Source organism: Stigmatopora nigra, chromosome 15 (genome assembly GCF_051989575.1).
Source record: "Stigmatopora nigra isolate UIUO_SnigA chromosome 15, RoL_Snig_1.1, whole genome shotgun sequence".
NCBI classification, from domain to species: Eukaryota; Metazoa; Chordata; class Actinopteri; order Syngnathiformes; family Syngnathidae; genus Stigmatopora; species Stigmatopora nigra.
In genome coordinates this window covers 5,524,525-5,544,836 of record NC_135522.1, presented here as the reverse complement: position 1 = coordinate 5,544,836, position 20,312 = coordinate 5,524,525, and the positions used below count along the sequence as shown (strand labels likewise).

At 38.0% G+C, this 20,312-nt stretch overlaps 1 protein-coding gene across 1 annotated transcript; it reads right to left on the bottom strand.

Moving 5' to 3' along the window:
- Positions 1-460: 460 nt before the first annotated feature.
- On the bottom strand, positions 461-18,228 carry LOC144208935 (junction plakoglobin a-like). The gene is made up of 17 exons (XM_077735031.1): positions 18,006-18,228; positions 8,775-8,820; positions 8,385-8,600; positions 6,905-7,158; positions 6,485-6,723; positions 6,152-6,353; positions 5,930-6,074; positions 5,735-5,838; positions 5,502-5,621; positions 5,160-5,378; positions 4,400-4,552; positions 3,974-4,093; positions 3,621-3,771; positions 3,168-3,289; positions 2,589-2,628; positions 2,194-2,333; positions 461-1,827 (listed from the first exon to the last, which is right to left on the bottom strand). Exons 2-16 carry the CDS (start codon positions 8,788-8,790, stop codon positions 2,197-2,199), a joined length of 2,238 nt encoding a protein of 745 aa, XP_077591157.1. The 5' UTR covers positions 8,791-8,820; positions 18,006-18,228; the 3' UTR covers positions 461-1,827; positions 2,194-2,196.
- Between the last annotated feature and the right edge of the window lie 2,084 nt (positions 18,229-20,312).

The window sequence follows — 20,312 nt, the reverse complement described above, 5'->3', positions numbered from 1 at the left end:
TGTTAACATTGTAGTCGAGGAGTCTCGGACCCATCCTTCTGTTCATATTGTAATTGAGTTGGGAACCAGTGGCGATACTAAAACAAGACCGCCACAAAAAGAATGAGTAAAGTGTGATATCAAAATGAAACAGCTATACTAAAAAGAATGAGTAAAATATGTCAAATTCTTCATAAGCAAGGCATTTTAATAGATACAGCCACAATGCTGAAATGTATTTTGATCATCTATGTATCGTTCAAGAAATCGTGAAACCAGTCCGGGGTCTTGAAGGGTTGAATATTATGTACTGTGGTAATTGTGCAAATAATATACTATTCTAGTTGCGCGTGTCTAATTGCTAAACTAACAGTTCATTTTAGTTCATAGTGTAGGCACATTGTGAATGGTCAAGGTGATGCTAGTTAAGGTGATATGTGGGTGTAGTTTGCAGCTGCAGAAACTGAAGGAAACAAGCATCAAGTATTTCAAACAATTTTTATTATCATCGTATTGACACTGCCCATTCTCCACATGATGGATTTACATGTCTTTACTGTACACTAAACATGAATTGACTGTGGATGATGACAAGTGCAAGTGAAAATATATTCTTCAAATTCAGATGATGAAGTCTGTTTGGCACTACTGTTCAGATATTCCAATGCTTTCAGTGTGATATGATGTTTTTATTTGTTTGCTTGTTTTTTAAATTAAAGAGTTTAATATTACGGGTAGAAAATGTCAGAAAAAAACTATTCTAAAGATGCTATTTAAATTGGGAACTTTACTACAGGAAAGTAGTACAAATGGATTTTAAATCAAAGTTAAATAAGGCATTTAATGCAATTCAAATTTCGGTACACCATAAATTTGATCACGTTTGAGTAAAAATTATTATCATTTTATTATTAGTGCCTTTTTTTCCATTTTATCCTTTATTTTCCTGTAACCTGACATAACATTTTAACCCTATGAAATAAGCAAAAAAAGAAAAAAGTAATCAATGGATAAACAATTTCAAACATGAATCTTTAATGTCGTGTTAATCAGATCTTAAATTCTGTCACCAATCTCTGGTATGTCTGTTGGTTATTAAGCAAATATCTCCATGAACATGTAAAAAAAAAAAAGCTGATTTCAAATGTTTTGGGCCAAATACTTTCTAATTCATTTCACTTCTCTCATGCCTGTTTTTCAGTAAGCAAAGGTGAACATTTGGTAAATGTAGGCACATTACACTACCATGCAACAACCATTTATGGAAACCTGGGGTGTGTGAACAGCTCAAATACACAGAGTAGACAACTATATGATTGCAGGGATACACGAGTAGCATTTGTTAGCATTAATTTTAGTCAAAACAAAACATTTTTTGTTACATGACATCAGTAACCTAACAGAAAATAAACTAAAATAAGGCTATTTGTAAAAAAAAAATGAATAAGCCAAATCTATTGACTAATGTAACTTACTTACTCTTACTGAGTGTCTTTTTGAAGCAAAGAGGAGTAATCTTTATAAACCGGCTCTATTGTATCTCTTGCTCATCCAACATGCCCTCAATGAAACATTAGTGATTGCTATTTAAAGTTACCCTTGTAACATTTCCACTCCACTGAAAGACATTATAACAAAATATTAATTGTGTTATTTACACCAACATTAAACACTTTTAATAATAGCTCTCTCCCTTAGTTCTTGGTTGCCAGATAGAATATCCTCCACCTTAAAAAAATGTTGATTCTTCTCGTAATTAAGATTTTCAGAAGTTTTCCTCCATCACAAGTTTCTCCAGTCTTTTCTTTCTTTACATTTTTCACCCCCCTTAACAGTCATTTAATGTTCCTGCAAGAAATAAAACAAACATAGTATAACATTTTCTCACTAAAATGGACACAAATATGGACCAAAAAATAGCTCACAGAAGACCCATGATTTTGCTGTGACGGTTGTAGTTTCCCCCTTGCTACAAATGTTTATATTGCAAATCCAACCCTCCACTGCATAATGCAAAGCCCTTCTGCCTCGATTTAGAGAATATTGCTTTGGAATTGCTCCAAAACAAATCACTGACATACTCCAGTAAATGCTTCCCCGCCATAGATTCTACAGTCGGAGTCTCAAAGCTTGACTGAGTAGCAATAGGGTCTTAAGTGGGGCGGAACTTTGCCAAAAGGTCAATTCTAAGTCTAAAGCTGTTTTCCAGCTTACCTGTTAAAGAGGTTCAGGGTAGTTCTGTCTTGGGTCATAGGTCATGTCGGGTATGTATGACTCATGGAGGTCAGGGTCTAACGGCAGGGTGTCGAGAGGGAGGTCCGTGTAGCCATAAGCAGGGTATGGACCATCTAATTCTAAAGGCAAACAGAGAGAGAGAAAAAATTGGCCCATGTCTTATTTTTCCATCTTAAAGAGCGTCATCAATGGCATTAAATTGGGTATCTACTGCCATCAATGGGAGGCAATGATTTATACAATGGAAAAAATAGTGACTTGCCCAGTAAAGGGTTAATGGTAATCATTTAACTTGTCCACTGTAGTGACCATTTTCGCAAACAGGCTTAGCATAACAAAAGTACATATTCAGAGTATAGAAATTTGAGACTCACCATCAGCCATGTATGCAGACTCCAATGGAACTGTGTGAGCCTTGAAAGATAAGCAAAATATTTAATAATATTACCCATATTGTATATGTGGAATGATGAATATAATTTACTTCACTCCATATACAGATTCCAAACCAGCCTTGTCTCTTCTTCTGATATTTAATGGCTAAAAATATGTTTTGGTGGTACACTAAATTCACTAAAACTGTTTTCTAAAATGAGCTGCCCCAGTTTCCCGCATGGTAAATAGTAGATAAGCGATGGGAAATAAACCTCCCTATAGCTCTCCCCAAAAGATTACATTGTAAACCAGGAATGTCCAAACTACTGACAACTGCAGCCCAATGCCTAGTTTTTATTGGCTCAAGCAAATTGTGATAATATTCAATATGGCCTGCACAAGATGATTAAATTTGCCCTTCATTCCATTGCACTTTCCAGATTTAACACTAGATAGTGCTAGACACATAAACAGTGTCTCTTTAGCCCATATACCTTTAATAATATAAAACATTAAATACATCAAGACAAAAATGACCAATTATTGGGATGACGCCACGACACAAATTGAATTCTCACCATTTCCCAAGCAGCAGGGTCATGTTTGAAGAGTGAGTGCGTGAGCTCCACTGACACTCTTTTCCTGTAGTCTGAGCTCTTGTCCTCTGAAATCCGAAATAACACTGCTGCAGCGTAGGTGGCTGCGGAGATAAATCAAAGTTTAGATTAGCCCACGTGCAAATTCATGTTAACCTCGGATAAGAAAGGCCGCTTATACACACATCCATATTTTCTGCAGATGTAGTCTTTTTTTACCAGCAAGTAAATGCATGGGAGGACAGAGTGAGTATCACTACATAAAAGCAGTTTTATTAACAGCAATTTCAAATTAAAATAAGTGGTACATTTGCATCTGATTAATGCACAAGGTGCAAAATTGTACAACATAGTTCTTTATTTTAAAATATTGTGACATATATACTATACACAAAATATACAGTTTTTTTTTTTTTAAATATACAAAAGACATACCTATTCCCTCATTGCTGGAGTGCAGTAATTCCATGAGTGGTGCTGATGCACCCTCTGCATCGATGAGTTCAGCAGACTGTTTGTCCAACGCTAACTCACATAAAACTCCTGCAGCTACTCGTTTCACATTCTCCACATACGAGTACAGCAGCTAGATATAAAATACACACATACAAATCTATAGGTTTAGTCACCAGTTGCCATTTCCGAACATATAGATTCTTTCACCTGCATGTTTGTTAAATGTCCAACCTTTAAATCCAATGTAAGCTCCATAGTTGTAAATTAACTGACTTTCTCCAATATGCACGATATGAATTTGACTATGTTTGTAGTCTGGGAACAGCGTGTACCTGCACAAATAGCGGTATGGTCTGCATGCTAGCAATCTCTCCTCTGTTAATTGGATCTCTAGCCAGAATGTGAAGTGCTCCTGTACAGCCCTCCACAATCTCCTCCATGCGTACACCGTCCTGTTAAAATAATTACAAGTCTACATTTAGCATAGAAATGAACATGGTACTACCACATATATGCAATCCACTGTGTGCAATAGATCAGGCCTACAGGCCAACAGTGGCTTGCTACATTATTTTTATTGGCCCCCACAAGAAGCCTAAGTACAGCCTACATTCTCTTGCACTTGTCAACTTCAACATTAGATCAGTCAGTCATTTAAAAGGTGCCTGTGCATTAGTGCAGATGTGAAAAATCTGTCAGTATGGTGATATCAAGGTAGGTAAGTTTGTAGATTTTCGGAACATGTTGCATTTTCATACCTGATATGTCTGCTGAGAAGAAGAGCCATGTCTCTGTGTGTCTTGGTGAGCTTTTAATAGAAGGTTTACCAATCGGGGGATTGTCCCTGCATCTCTAAGCGGCGCTTGATTAACTGGGCACAGTGCAAGGTTGCGGATGAGGCCAACAGTAGCCTGGAAGAAATCAAATATAGGCAGGCAGGCGAAGATATCGTTAAACAACTCATTCATTTCATCAAAGTTACATATGAAACAATAAAACACTGAATAGATTCCCTAGCCAAATTTAAAAGTTACAGAACATTATAATCTAATATACGTGATTAATACATAGATAAATGTGCTTTGTAGTCAGAAGCAGTGGGTGTACGTTCTTTTCTTCAATTTTGAGAAATTTTGGTTATGGTGCTTTTAGTCAGTGTAGAAATGACAAAAAAATCTCTTCAATTAAGTGCTACCAGCATGTCTTCCCTTTCCGACCACTGAAAAAGCAAACACGAATTGCTGATGCACTCAGAGAACATGCATCCCTCCAGGGACACAACATGCCAGTAGGTGCTGTCAAAGTGTAATAGAAAATGTGTGTTATGATGTATTGTATACCTATTTTCTTCTCAGTGGCTGCATCTCAAGTTATTTTTATTCCAACATAAGATAATCGATAAGGACATGCCTCACAGACTATCAATTCACTTTGATATTTGACAGCTAAACCAGTTTTCGTATTTGAAGTTGCTTTCCAAACAACAACTGGGCAGTAGTTTAGTGCTCCTTGACCCACCTTTATAACAGGCCAATAATGTGGCTGTCCAAGTAGTTTGACCACAGCAGGCACGCCGTAGTGAAGCCGCACAGCATTTTGGGCCAACTCGGCGTCATGGTGACGCGACGTCAGGTGACGCAAAGCGCAAACTGCCGGCTCTGCAACGTCTTCTTTTTCCCCGGCGCGCAGCACGGCATGGATCAGTGCCTCAACCCCACCAAATTGTGTGACCAGAGTCTTTTTCAAGGAGGTTTTAGAACATAACACAACATTATTAATGGCTATAAAAAGAAAATTGCTAAATATACTATAACCCCCTTATATATAAATACCCCCAAAGGGCCCAAAATACATTACTACCTTGTTCCGTGAGTTGTTACAAGTGAGGTTGGATAAGATGCCTGTTGCACAGGTCAGCATGTTGACATCGTCTGAACCCAGCTGGGTGACTAAAATCTGGAGCAGACCATCTAAACCTTCCTGAGGAGAGCAAGAACAGTTGGGGGCAAAACGTTATCGTTTCTGCAACCTTCTCTTGGTATTCCGCAGTAGTTGTGTTATCGTTGAAAGTCTAGAAATTCAGTCATACATACTTGCTTGGTTGCCGCATCCGACAGATTGCGTAGCGTCCATAGACAGTTCTGAATCAGGCGCTGACTTGACCCAGTGAGATGTTGACCCAAAGCTTGCATACCTCCTGCAGATGGATGTAAACGTAGATTAGAACGACTCAATGTTTTCATCACCTGTCATTATTCCACATGAATATTGTATTTCTTCAGTTGTACCAGCTTCTACTATGGCAGGCTTGTTGCTGGGACACACAGAGAGTACTTTGAGTACTCGACTGGTGGTCCATAGTAGCTTCTCATAGTTGTAGTTCCTCATTATGAACACCAGACCTTCTGGGCCCGCGTTGGCAAGTATAATTAGCTGTGGAAAACAGGAAAAAGTATTGTGTTGCAGACTTTATAAATGAATGTCTGCTTTAGGCCTAAACGCAATCTAACCTTGCTTTCTTGGTTGGCATAAGACAGGAGCTGTAGACAATCTGTGGTAATGGCTAGGAACTTGGGGTTGCTCTTTTTTAGTAAGGGCACCATTCTCTGAAGGCCATCTGCGAGACGTACAGCCATCTTGGCTCCCTCTTGGTGCAATAGGAGATTGTGCAGGGTGGTTATGGCATAGAACAAAACTGACTCCACAGGTGAACTGTGAAATAAATGACAAACAATACCAGTAGGAATGTTATTATTTTGAATGTTTTGTGGGAAACAAGAGCAGGACCAAATGTGTCATTTTGTAGCTAAGAATCTTAAGTCATCCAATGGAAAGCATTCTACCTCAGCATGCGGACGAGTGCGGGTATCCCTCCGGATTTAAATATGGCCTGCAGTCCGTCACTCTGATGCGAGAGGCTGTGGAGTATGCTCGCAGTGCAACGAGCTGTCTCCATGTCAACTGCTGCTGTCATGGCACGAACCACAGCTCCAACCATTGTTGGAGATTGAACAAGCACCCGGCGACTAGCTTCCTTTCGAGTCAGCTGGTTGACAATCAGGGCTGCCTTGTTAACCACTACCTAGTAAAACCAAGCAAAGGAATCAATAAGTGTAACTTTTTGGGGTCAAACACGTTAGTTTCAGTTGCAAAGTACTTTACAAAAAGCCTAACGAGAACCTAATAGAGTAATACTTTGCCAGATGGTGGATAATGGAAACATGAAATGGGGAGAAGCCAATATATAAATATAAATATAATACCGGATCTTCATCTGCCAGGAGCTTGGTGAGTTCTGGCACCGCTCTTGTGGCCAGCTCGGCATCATCCTGATAATTTATCAAGTGAACTATAGCCGTCTTTAGTAACTGAGAAGGCTCAGCCAGTCTTTGCACGTTGCTCTGCTGTGTCGGATCTGCTTGAACAGGTATGGCTGCCTCTCCTTCCACCAACGTCTCTGGAAACATGGCTGCCCTTACTCGCTGGGCCCGAGTTAATGAGTAGTGAGGATCTAAATCTGAGTAAGAAATTGGAGACAGAGAGATGATGAACTCATACTATCCGTTGAGAACAAATTATAAAAATCTAATATGCCAAGACAGGAAAAAAAACACAGTTGGCAAAAGGGAGACGAGCGCTACTGAGGTACTTGAGGCACACATTCAAGGAACAGAAGCGAGAGACGTTTGCTGAAGGACGTTTTGTTCTCCGAACTGTTTAATTTACTCATCTCATCCCACTTCACCTGCTCTCAAGCTGTGTGCGTGTGAACTACGTTTAGATAGGACCCAAGGGAGTCACTTCAGTTTATGAGGAATCGAAACTTCAGCATAAAGCAAGACTAACAGGCCTGAAAATGAACATACTAGCTTGTATAAGGTATGAGGATCAATTGATTTTAGTGCAGGCTTGTTCAAGTATGAAAATCTAATCCTTCCAAGGTAGCCATGCAAGGAGTATTTCAGCCTACACAATAAGCAACAAGCATGGGATTTTTCGCTTTGTGGTTTATCTCTCTCTTGAAGCACACCGTGCCATTGCCTTCAATCAGATTCACATAAATATTGCGAGCTTTCAGCCAGTGTGGCACTTTTTTTCTTCCACAATGAACAAGAAAATCCAAAGAAACCACTTATCTGAAGTGACAAATATAAATTGTGATTGAAAAACATAATGATAAAAACAGCTTGAGGGTTTTCATATGCTGTGGGCATCGGACCATTTCTGTAGGCTGCATTACATTAGTGAAACGATGTGAAACGATTATGGCAATACCTGAGATGCCATGTCCTACCTCAATATTTTCCTTAGAGCATTTACGGCCCGCCTTCTTGATTTAAATGAATCAGACGTCAATGGGCATCAATCGCATGCAATTCCATAAAATACTAAGAAAAAATAACTTTACAATGTTATTATATGTAATGGAATTTAGTTTTTAACCATATATATATATATATATATATATATATATATATATATATATATATATATATATATATATATATATATATATATATATATATATATATATATATATATATATATATATATATATATATATATATATATCAGTAATTCAGTTTTTCTCAACATTGTAATCCTACAGGAATGTATGTAAATGTAGGAATATCACAATAATGATTCAATAATTTTAAAAAAGCATACCATAACAATTGGTAATATTTAGGGTTTTTTTTAAATGACACCAAAAATTGCAACTAAACTGTCATAAAGCCTCACCTGTGTCACATTCTTCTTCATTTGCCACTCCTGCCCCAGTTGTTGTGGTTGCAATATTCGTGCTGGTTGTACTACTTGTGTACTCTTTACTGGCACTACACCCAGTACAACTGTCGTCATCCCGCACAGTGGTGGCTCCTGATTGAATGCCAGAATCCGATGCGTAGTAGGTCTTCTGCCACTCAGCCACTTTCACTACACTGTCTGCCTCATTCACTACAGGAACAAAAAGCATGTGGTTAATGTATGTGCAACCCAACTTGAAAATCCTTCTACTTTATTGTTAAATAGAGTAACACAAATGTAATCGCTTTAACGGTTATTACAGGCATGAAATATTATTGAAGGAAGACTTGATTTTGGGAAAAATTAAAATTATTGTTTGCTTACTTGGCATGGACATCATCGCAGTCCACTCACAATTCAGACCAATGACCTGTGAAGAAATGTAGTAATGCATCAATATGCTTTTGAAAAATAACCATTTTTTTCCACATTATGTTGATCTGAGAAAAGTTTTTAATTTTCTGGTTATAAGACACAAACATAGAATTGTATTAGGGATGTCTTTTAACTTAAACAGGTATTGTAACATGGGCTGTTTTGTTATTTTTTACAGTTTTTCACGATCAAGAATCCGGATCAATGCACTCAACCATTCCATCATTGCTGTAAATCTGGGTATTTATACTTTTGAACACTAATCCATACTTGTGTGAGCATGGTTTATATGTCAAACATTCATTTATTTTAACCTTGCAAAATTTTAAAGATACTATAGCTGACCTTCAGGTTTAATTCATGGTAGCAAGAAAGAGGAATGCAATGCAGTATATTTATGGAATGAAAGCCAGGTCCAGAAGGCTTAAAGAAACCAATTTATTTTTCGACATAGCCCTCCTGTCTGCCACTAGAGAAATGTACCTCGTAAAGCAAATTCATACACAATACACAAAGAAAAATACATAGATGTGCATTGTAGTTGAAAACACATCCTTTACCACTATTTTCTCCTCCTGTCAACACATTGAAATTTGCTCTAAAATACGACAAGTATGCATTTACTACAGTATTGCATACAATTTGAAATAACTGGCTTAATTGACACTTATGAGAAGCTTAGGATTCCCAACTTTTGAGCTGGGAGGATCAAATCCAGACGTTGTTCTAATTCGCTAATATAGCTCAATGTTACATGAATATTGAAGTAGAGTCATTTTAACATAGTTTGATTTTCTGAACAGAATGACACATAAATCTCTTTTTCTATATTCTTGTCAGATGTATTCCTCCCCCTTTCCCTTCCTTGGTTCTCTTCATCTCCACGTTAATCCGCTGCGCTTTCCTGTGATTTATTTCCACTACCTTCACTCTACTGCATACTCCAATGTCATATTTAACTTTCACGTTTTATCAAAAAAAAATGAATGTGATAATGAAGGACAATGAGACATTTTAGTAGATAATACAAACTTCTTATTATATATTTTTTTATTTCATCTGAGGACAAGTACATTGACTTACTGACTGCTTTAGTATTTTGTATATGGGTTACTTAAAATTCAAAGAATGGGCTGTAAAACATCCTCCAATTCTGGAATGACCTATATACCTTTGGTCGGAATACTGCATTAATATGGTAATATTCCACCGCTATAAGTGAGAACTGGCAAAGGTGACTGAACGTGGATGGGGAGAGCAGACATCGCCCTTCGATGCGCCCCATATAACTAAAGTTGTTACTTCTCTTGCTGTCAGCTCCATTAGCCTTAGGGGCCTCTGCTACACCCCATTCTCTCTGACGTGACAATCTTCTTGTGTCAGATTTAGAAGGTTGTTGTCAAAGTCTGACAACCCTTCTACCTTTCCCCAACCTCATCTTTTCACCTACCAAATTTTCAATTTTCACTTATCTCTACATTTAAATGAAGTATCACTGCACCAAGTGCTATATATTTTCTCTCTATATCTACTTTAAAGCACAAACCATCAAACAATGTCATCTTCAGAATTCTAACAGATTTAATACCACCCTTCCTATAGAAGACCTCATGCATAGTCACCCACTAACATTATTTTGAGTATGTGGGCAGGAGTCTAAAATGGAAAGTAGATGTTTTTGACAGTGTGTGACATCTCATTGTATTTCTCAAGTGTTTTGGGGCTCCTAAATGTGCACATATTAGACAAAGTATTTACTTTGCGTAAATACTGTTAAAGAAAAAATCCCTTATTGGCATCATTAGGGGGCAAAGATAAACAAAGAAAGACAATAAAATGAGTTTGAGGCGATGGAGAAAGAGGTGAGTTGCAAGAAGAAAAGAACAAGTTGAGGAGAAATGAGGCAGAAAGAGCAAGATGAAGCATGTGTGACGTTAAGAGGAGGAGACAGGCTTTTCATTCCTCCTACATAGCCATCAAAGCTGCAACCCTCCATCCCTCCCTCCCCCCCAATGCACACAAATGCACACAGTTTTTCTGAAGCCCATTCTTTGTGATTTGCTCTCACATTATACAACATCACTGGCTCTCTGTCGCCCTCCTTTATGTATCCTCCAAACATCTAATCATGTCCCACTCTATCAATCTCATCATCCTTGGTTCTTATTTTTTTTTCCCCTTTGTGCGCCCTCTCCAGTTTTCTTGGCGACATCATTGAGACTGGTGTACATTTTCAAAAGTGTAGCCTGAAGTCTGTTTCAGCTTGTTCATGGTCACCCTTTTCTTTATCTCATATGGAGTGGTTACTTAGATCATCTGCTCCGAATTCAGGCCTTTATCAGATGAATTATTTTAATATATTTTATTTTGGAGTTAGACAGTCTTTTTTATCGCTCGTTTTAAACTGGTTCAAAATGGTCTATGCACAAGGGACCATGGTTTTATTTGACCTGTGCATTTGGGGGTCGATTTGAAGGTTAAGTCATATGTTTTCGAATCTTTAATTGAAAGAATTGCAAAACAATGTGGGCTGAATTCAAGCTTTTTGTCTGGACCACTTCTAACATTTGCTACGGGCCAATTTAAACTGGAAAGGCAACTTCAGTTGTACGTTTTTATTTATTTTTTAATTTTTTTGACAACACAACTCTAACATTATCTGACCAATGGGTTGTTAGTCAATGGGTCAGTGTCGCTAATGTGAGTATACTATTGATAGCATTCAGATTCCCATAATAAGTGGCTAGGAAGCTAAACAAGACAGATTTTTTTGTTTTTAAATGCCATTATACATTTTTTATAATCATGACGGGTGTGCTAAGCAAGCTAGATGATAACACTGTTTACATTATTGTGCATAGTATAAATTTACAGGGAAATATTAAGCCCATTATACAAACTAATTATAAAAATAGCATGTATTTCTATATCTATTGACAACTGTGGACAAATATAGAGGATGGTGAATTTATCTACAGCACTCGCATGGTTGAATCAACTCATTTATGATTTAAAATTGTATTTCTGGAATAACGACCTAAAATAGCGATTCAAGTACATTTCCATGTTGCTATAGCAATTACAATAATTATTAATTATAATAATTGTGACTCAAAATTGAGGCACATCAGCCTGGAACCATGTTGATTTTCCAGCATGTGTTTAAGGCATCCAAATGGAGTAAAATAATAAGGCTCCTTTCATGGTGATGAAGCAGGAGAGAAAGACTGACACTGCAGCTCCTATTCGCTTTAATGAGCTTTATAATGAGTTTTAGCTCCTTGTTTGCTGTCCATTTGGAATGTCCCTGCTTTGATTCATCTCCATTTTTTTTATATTCCCAGGAGGCAGGTTTCCACAAATAATCCCGCAAAACTCTTGGGGAATTACTGAGCTACTTAGATCTCAGTCAACGGTGTCCAAAATATAGCCTGTGGGACAACTGTGGCCTGCTGACAGGGTTTGTTTTGGGCCTGTAGCAAATAATCAAAATTTAGCCTGCACAAGAATCTCAAATTCAGCCTGCATTATGTCGCGCCTACTCATCTTTAACACTAGATGGAGCCAGCAACTTAAAAAGTGCATTTCCATTAGCTTTGCTAACTTTTGGTTTAGTGAAACTGAGTAATGTAACCGTCTCTAACAACAAGAAAAAGCAAATAGTAATAGTTTGATTCATATAGCTCTTTGTGAAAGTACTACATTTTTACGGAGGCAAATAGTAAAAACTGTGAGCTGGAGAAAATGTGGAAAGACCATCAGTAACCCAATTAATTTGTGCATTTAAATGCAGCAGCGGCAGCAGCTCACTGGCTGATAACTGCTACTGCAAAGTCTGCAGAAAAAAAGACAGCTGATAAGCAGGGACACCAGTTAGTTAATAGAATGAATATTTCATTGACTTTTATTCATGTGGCAAATGAGTGATACTGATAATAGCCGACGACTATAAACTTGGTTATTAGGAAATGAGACCATATTGCAACAGTGTGTATAATTGAAACAGTAACCGATTCATCCCGTTTTAAGCTGTGCTTCATCTGTCTTTTTTTTATCAGAACCACATGCACGAAAACACATTAAGCACTTCTGGTGGGAATATTAGGTAAGGGGCAATGTCTGACAGAAATATAACCTCATTATCTAAATATATACAATAGCATGAGGTTGTTAACAAGATGATTTGGAAGTGCCTAATACGGGTGTCAAATTCTGATTGGTTGGCGGGCCACTTTCGTACTAACTGTTAGTATTAAATAATGTATTAATGTTCGTGGAGAAATCTTGTCGATGCCGCCATTTTGAATGCAGGGGTCGAAAGATCGAATATGACTTTGGATAGGAAAATTAAAATAAGAGAAGTTGATTCTTTTTGTACAGTATGAATGAGCTATAAAAAAAAAACTTTTCAGGCAGAACAACCCTGCAGGCCAGATCGGATCCACTAGTGGCCCACGGGCTGTATGTTTGACACCACATGGCCTAATTCTTACAGTATTTATTGAAGCCACTAAAAGTACATCAACAAAAAAGAAGCCACAGGCAACTCCATGTGTTTTGCACGCACGCTTCATGGGCAATAACAACCAGGCTGACATGTCTTTGGTTTAATTCCCATCTGGTTAGGCGCTTAAAAAAATATATAAAAAACTGCCAAATACCCTGTCTCACTCTTATAATAAAAGTGTCAAAAATCCCTAAAGACCAATCCGCACTGAGTGGAAATCTGTATCTCATTACATCTTGTCATTTTTGGGGCAATTCATGACTTCCTCGTTCAACAAGAATCTGACACAACTTTATTTTTTCATTTCCTTGGTACGTCTATAAAAAAAAGGTTGTCTGCATTCAAAACTAAAATGATGTACAACCCCTTATCTTGAAAGCCAAGAAATACAGTTCACATTTGAGCTGCGACTTTGCGCTTATCGTCGTTGATCGGCAACCTTTCTGAGCTTTGTCACGGTCATTTTAATTCGCCCGGCTTCCCGTTCTAAAAAACCTCACACAGCGTGTACATCGACACAAGAGAGAGACACAAATACACGTGCAGTGCAACATAGGCTTTGAAAACAGATTTATAGACTATGCTGCAAAGAACAGCGTCACTCTTAGTCTGGTGGACAGGAGAAGGAGATCCAAATGCAAATGCATGCATACCTCTGTAAACACACTATTCCCCTTGGATACACACAAAGACGTGTAGCGAGGGCTTGACTCCCCTTGGCAAAATATGTCTCTCTGTTTATATGTGGCCTGTTCTGTTAGAGTGACAAATCTTACATTTGGCGTTCAAGCTAGTCTCCGTTTTTTTGTGTTTTTTTTTACAATCCTTAACCATTTCAGGGAGTGTTCCTTCCACCTATCGAAAAGTTGATACTTAAAACCTTTAATGGTTTAGTAGGCAAGTGATTCATTTTCCAGGTCCTTTAATTTGGTCATTAAAAAAAAATAGCATTGGCTGTATTGTTATTATAATATGTTTTATTATTCATGGTTATGTCATTTTTAGAATGCTAGTAAAAACATAATTAATACAATTAAACTGAAATATATACACTGTTTTGGCCCCAAGTAATACTGTATAATTAGATTTTGCTTTTCATCATATTGAACTATTTGACAATTTATTTAAACTGGGAAGGCTGGTTGTGAATGGTCATCTTTGATTGTTCCAATCCATTTTGATTGCCATGGGGTGAATTTATCCATTCGCCACACCCAGACTGGATTGGGAGCTTAGTGTTGTCAAAATGGAACATTTGCCCAAGTGGTTGGAGTGGCTGACTAAGTGGCTGGATGCTCAGGGCTTTTGAGCCAAATGAAAAGAACACACCATTTTACTAAGTTGAAACTTTGGCTTACCGCTGGGTTTCCAAATTAGCGTGTAATTTCTCTACTGAGAAAATTATCCCAGAACAACAGAGAGAGGTAATTCTTTTGTTGCTATGGTGAACTCAGCAGGTTTTAGCCGGTAGGTGCTCGCTAGGAGTTTGTTGGCTTCTTTGTGCAGGGAAACGATACACAGGCATGTATGTACACATATGATTGGAGGAAATTAAATGGGCTACTTTTAATCTCAGTTGTCATTATCTCACATTTCCAGAGCAAAGAGAAAAATGTCCAGAGACAGCAGAGAAAATGTCAAGAAATTCACAACCAAGGTATGAATTTATTACAATGGATTTTCTTCAAAATGTATGACGTGTAAAATTACATTGATTTCAACATGTTTGGACTCCTGAGCTAAAGCAGAAGTGCATTTTAAGTGACTAGCTCCATCTATGGTTAAAGTTCATTAGTGCAACTGAATACAGAATGAACTCAAGATTCTTGTGCAGGCCATATTCAATGATATTTTCATTATTTGCTGGGAGTTAAAACACTGTTGGCCACAATTAGCATGCAAGCTTTAGTCTGAACACCCCTGCACTTTATATCATCTGTTCAGGACATCATTATATAGGAACAGCTTGTTTAAACACTAGTGAAATCTTTACACGATGTCACCTTGGACCAAATTAGCTTTTAGAAGTCAGTTTCTAGTCAAACTTTTGAATGGAGAAGATCAAAATACCTATACAGTAGAGCACATTGTTTATAAATTGGCTATACCTTTTTTATAAGATCACATGGTGCTGTTACCTGCAGAAAATGCAAATGGAACTATCGTCAAGCATCAAAATATCTGCAGGATTAACGAGTAATACTATGGATGTGGTCTGTGCATGGAACTTTTTTAGTATCTAAACCTTGTCCTGTTCTAGCCATACTGCTTTTACTCTTGGCATTTCTATAATGCTTGTTGGGGATTTAACACTGGAAGGACATTGTGTCTTTTACTTTTTTTTTTTTTTTTTTTACATGGTGGTCTTAGAGTGGAGCTAGTCACTCTGCAACAGAGATAACTGTGTAACCAAGCAGAAAATTGACTCATCAGAGAATTCATTTTAGTCGAGGTTTATGCCAATTTCCAGTTTGGCACGAAGGCAGAATTCAGCAAAGCCTGATCTGGGGAAATCGGCCAATACTTCAAGGGTAGAGTTCTTACTAACAGACTGCTTTGACTATATGCATGTACATAATTATTCAACACCCACGACCTTATAGTGCCTTAGGTTTACCACACTCACCAAATTTTACAGTCTTACTCAAATATAAGCCACCCTGGACTATATTTCCACATTGATATCTTACACATAAAAACTACTATTGTCCAGATACTAACATTTTCAACTTGATATCAATACTCCAAAAATATACCACTTGCAATGCTACTTACATTAAAAAAAATATTCTCGAATAATGTGGCTTTTAAAAACTAAAAACGAGCTACAGTGCATAACATTTTTATTCCTCCACTTGTCAAATTATTGTGTGTGTCTTAGTATACACACATACACACATTCATAGAGGTTCTCTTTAGAGGTTCTCTTAACGATAAAAGTACTCCAAGATAAACTTTCCCCATGACAGATGGTGGGAAAAAAACATATAAATAAATGCCGACACCTCTCCTCAAATATGAATGATGATTACGGCTTCATAGTAATATGGTGACAGCCAAGAAACCTGTGTTGCACCCAAAATATCTGCAGTCTATTTTGTCTTATGGCACGACAGACGGTTAACACTTAAGCTAAAGAACATGAGTGTATAAAAAAAATAATACGCTATAAAATCAAACAAGCCAGTAATAGCCCCCGACTATCTAATATTCACACAAAAAAAATCATTCCAGCATCGTTTTCTAGAAATGTCAAAGCAGTTTAGTGGGTATTTTGTTTTTTTGATGCATATCAGAGATAATAACGTATGTAAATATAACCCAGAGTGAGTCTAAAAATATCTGTCTGATGCCTACTTCTTGCGACGTCTGACTGAGCGTCCACATGGAGATATCTCAGACCAAATTCCCATTTCGCTTTCAAGAATCCGACTAAATCCTGCATATATATCATCACTAGCTTCGCCATTAACCGCTATCATAGTGTTAACCCAGTTCAGTCTTAATACTCGTCTTCTGCTGTTTTTTCAGCATGATGTTGGCGGTCTTAAGTAGTCTTAATTGGCATGAAAAGTGTTTTCTTTCACTCTCTATGGACACACATAGTCGACATTTTCTGTGAAGTTGTTAATTGATAAGACATGTATATGATTGCAGTATCTCAATACAAAGAGGGTCTTGCAATTATCCAGTACATCATGGTTTGCCAGTTTATTTTTAGCCCAAATATTTTAATTACTTGGCGCCATTGACGGTGTTAGACGTCAAAGATGAACATCCACAGCCAGTTTAAGTGAATTAAACATTTTATTATGTGCATACTGTATGAGTAAGCTACAAAGAGCCTGTCAGGCAGATAAAAACACACGGGCCAGAATGGATCCACAAGCGTGCCACTTCTGGCCCACAAGCCGCAGATTTGACACCAATCCTCAAAATTATGAGTATGAGTGTAAAATTGTTTTATGTCTCCTTGAGCCCTGTGATTGGCTGGCAACCAATTCAGGGTGTCTCTCGCCTGCTGAGTTGGCTGGGGTAGTCTCCAGCACCCCCTGCAACCCCGTAAATGAATGAATGAATATATGGACAATATCAGCCGTTTATAAAGATATAACTCTAATGTTTACACTATTATCACTGTGTAATAACTATCTTTTTTTTCAAATGAGATCTAAAAAATGTAGGGTTTCAAAAATTTAGTTTTCATGCGAGAGGAAAAGGGGGGAGAAAGAGAGAGAGAAAAAAGAGGGAGAGAGAACGAATGGCTATCGTCATGCCACCAAGCATGGCAACACAGATAAACTCCTCATAAAAAAACGATTGGTGTTCCCACGGATCCAAATCACTCAAGTGCACACCGAAACAAACATGCAAAGTCCCAAATCTACATGTCATATTTAATTCCAACCCTTTTCCCTTCTATTTCATCCGAAAATTATTGAGGATAATTGAGAAGCTTGACCGTAACACATGCATAGATGGTGCGTGCATACCGTATTTGTACTGTGGCATTTTAGGAAGTTGGAAGTTTGAATAACGCCACAAAAAATACACACTAAAAAGATAAAAATTGCATCTATCTGGTGACTGAGCTGACGCTGCAGATGATCGCAGGCTCGCGGTAATTAACCTTGTTTCCTCCATCCATACGTGATATTAAGATGCTTGCTTACCTTGTGCAACCGGAGGGTGGGATGCTGCAGCCGACTTAAACGCCCCGCTCCCGCAGCAACCCTCAGTACGCGTAAGGCAGGCAGGTGTAAGTATGCACTCCTGAGGTTTTGCGGCTCTCACCGTAGCCGCTCTGGCTCTCGTTCTTGTCTCGTCTCTCCTCCCAGAAGCGCTGCAGTGAGTGACCAGCAGGGCGGCGAAAAGGAGCTGACAGCAGCCTCACAGCGACGACCGCGTCACCCGAAGATAAGGTAGGAAGAAGAGGTGTCACTCCTCTGTCTTTTCTTTATATGGGGTGTCCAAACTTTTGACACTTTTTTGCATGACGCATGTGCATATAATATCAGTTTTTTTTCAACGGAATGCACAATTCAGGACATTAGGGTAGACAAATGTGTTAACAGTATATCCCCATTTATTTCCAATACCCTGATTGATTTTGAATGTTGAAAAATGTGACCAATGACCATGAAGTGACCCATAAATGCACATAGGTCAATGCAACAAAAAAATGGGAAAATGCAGCCAAACTGCAAAAACGTAAAGAATATAACAAAAAAACAAAGGAATTCAAGAAGCAAGGAACATTTTTAGTTATAGTCATTCAGCCAAAAAATGTCTGATGTCTAGAGCTTTCAAAGGGAGCAGATGAGTTAAAAGAATGACCAGACGTGCCTTAAAATTTATTGAAAATGTCTGGAAAATCAACAGTAAATATCCAGTGGGAGCTCAGAGCTACAGTCTTATTTTGCCACGTGAGTCATCTTCGCTAAGAGACGATCTCTGACCTCTCTGTCTACTCCCCGCGCTCATTCGCTGACCTAAGAGGAGAGCATCATTGGAAACATGGGCTGTCATCCTATGACATTTGCATTGCCCCAGTGACAAACAGATATTAATTACATTTTAAATGTTATGGTGCAGAGGCAGAAACGCTACCCTCCCCTAAAATTTGTGCTCGCAAACATAATTTGACAACATCAGTTCTCAAACTGTAGGCTGTGGGTATGATTTCAAATTCCTTCAATATCAGTGTTACTTAAAAAGTCTGAAGTTACACATTAAATACTACTCTGATTACTTTATAATTCCCTAATGTCCTTCCATTTAAAATAGATTGGACTACCTTGCCCTCAATGCCAGGCAAAGAGTTAAATAATTGTCCCCTGAGAATAATAAACAATACATTTGTGCGAAAAAGGGTTAACTCAACATTCTTAAAATTATATTTTTCCTCCTATCAATGTTCACACGTCTTTAGTGCATGCATTTTGAATTGGGTTATTAATTTCATCAGTTAAACTGTCATGTTTTTGGCTCATAATCACACGCCTTAAGGGGAATGGTGGATGTCTCACAACCGGAAGCTCATGGGTTCGATTTTTAAGTGTGCTTAGGGATAAAAACACAATAACAGAAAGCCTATTTTGGATGATGTAATATATATATCTGTGTATAGCATGATGTACGTAGTGTGTGTGTGTGTGTGCGGTTGTCCTTGCATGGATGCGCATGCCATCATTTTGTGGTGTGTGAGCGGGAGCAAATCCTTCCCCTGGGGCTGTTTGTGCGCATGATAAGAGATAGATATTGAATGACAAAAGCATAAGAGGAATCGGGGCAGAGAGCGAGTGCAAGAGACATGAAAGAGATGATGGCTGAGCAAAAAACATGGAAGGGGTGGCAAAAGAAGTAGGACACGATGAGGGTTATTTAAGTTGCAGATGATTATTACTTACTGAAAGTGGAATAGTTTGAATAAGACTCAGAATTGTGAGGGGGGAAAATGTTTGCAAGGTGATTCTCAGGAAAATTCCTTTTAGGTGGACCAGTGGCTCATACTGCATTCAGGTAAGTATAATATGGAAAGGCATTTAGATGCAAATTCCAGCCAGTCTTGGAATTTATAAGGTAGCATATTTTTATCAGGGGCTGGATGTTTACAGGGACAAGATTTCTTTGAGTCAGAGTTCTGAATAAAATTGTGATTAGATGCAGTTGGATGGAAATTTTAAGATTGAGCAGAAGAGGAATAATTTGTGTGTTTGGGCCTCATTTTTAGTTTTAGAAAATTATTTTACCATGTGCATGAAAGGGTTAAAGAGTCAGCTCAAGCCTTTAGATTTGTGTGTTCTCATGTAAGTGATAAACACAACCATACAAAACTCAAATTTTTTGGAAGGCATTTTATTTTAAAACATTTTTTCTGTTCACAAGTCCTCCGTGAATAGTAAGCAGAGCAAAAGTGCACCTCCAACCAGCTACAGCTTAAGTGCTGACTTTCCACACTCTTTTCTTTCTTAATTACA

Coding starts and splice junctions, on each gene's coding strand:
- LOC144208935 (XM_077735031.1), bottom strand. Junction 3,290..3,620: donor CTCCAGCAATGAGGGAATAG/GTATGTCTTTTG, acceptor TTATCTCCGCAG/CCACCTACGCTGCAGCAGTG. Junction 2,629..3,167: donor ACCCTGCTGCTTGGGAAATG/GTGAGAATTCAA, acceptor TTATCTTTCAAG/GCTCACACAGTTCCATTGGA.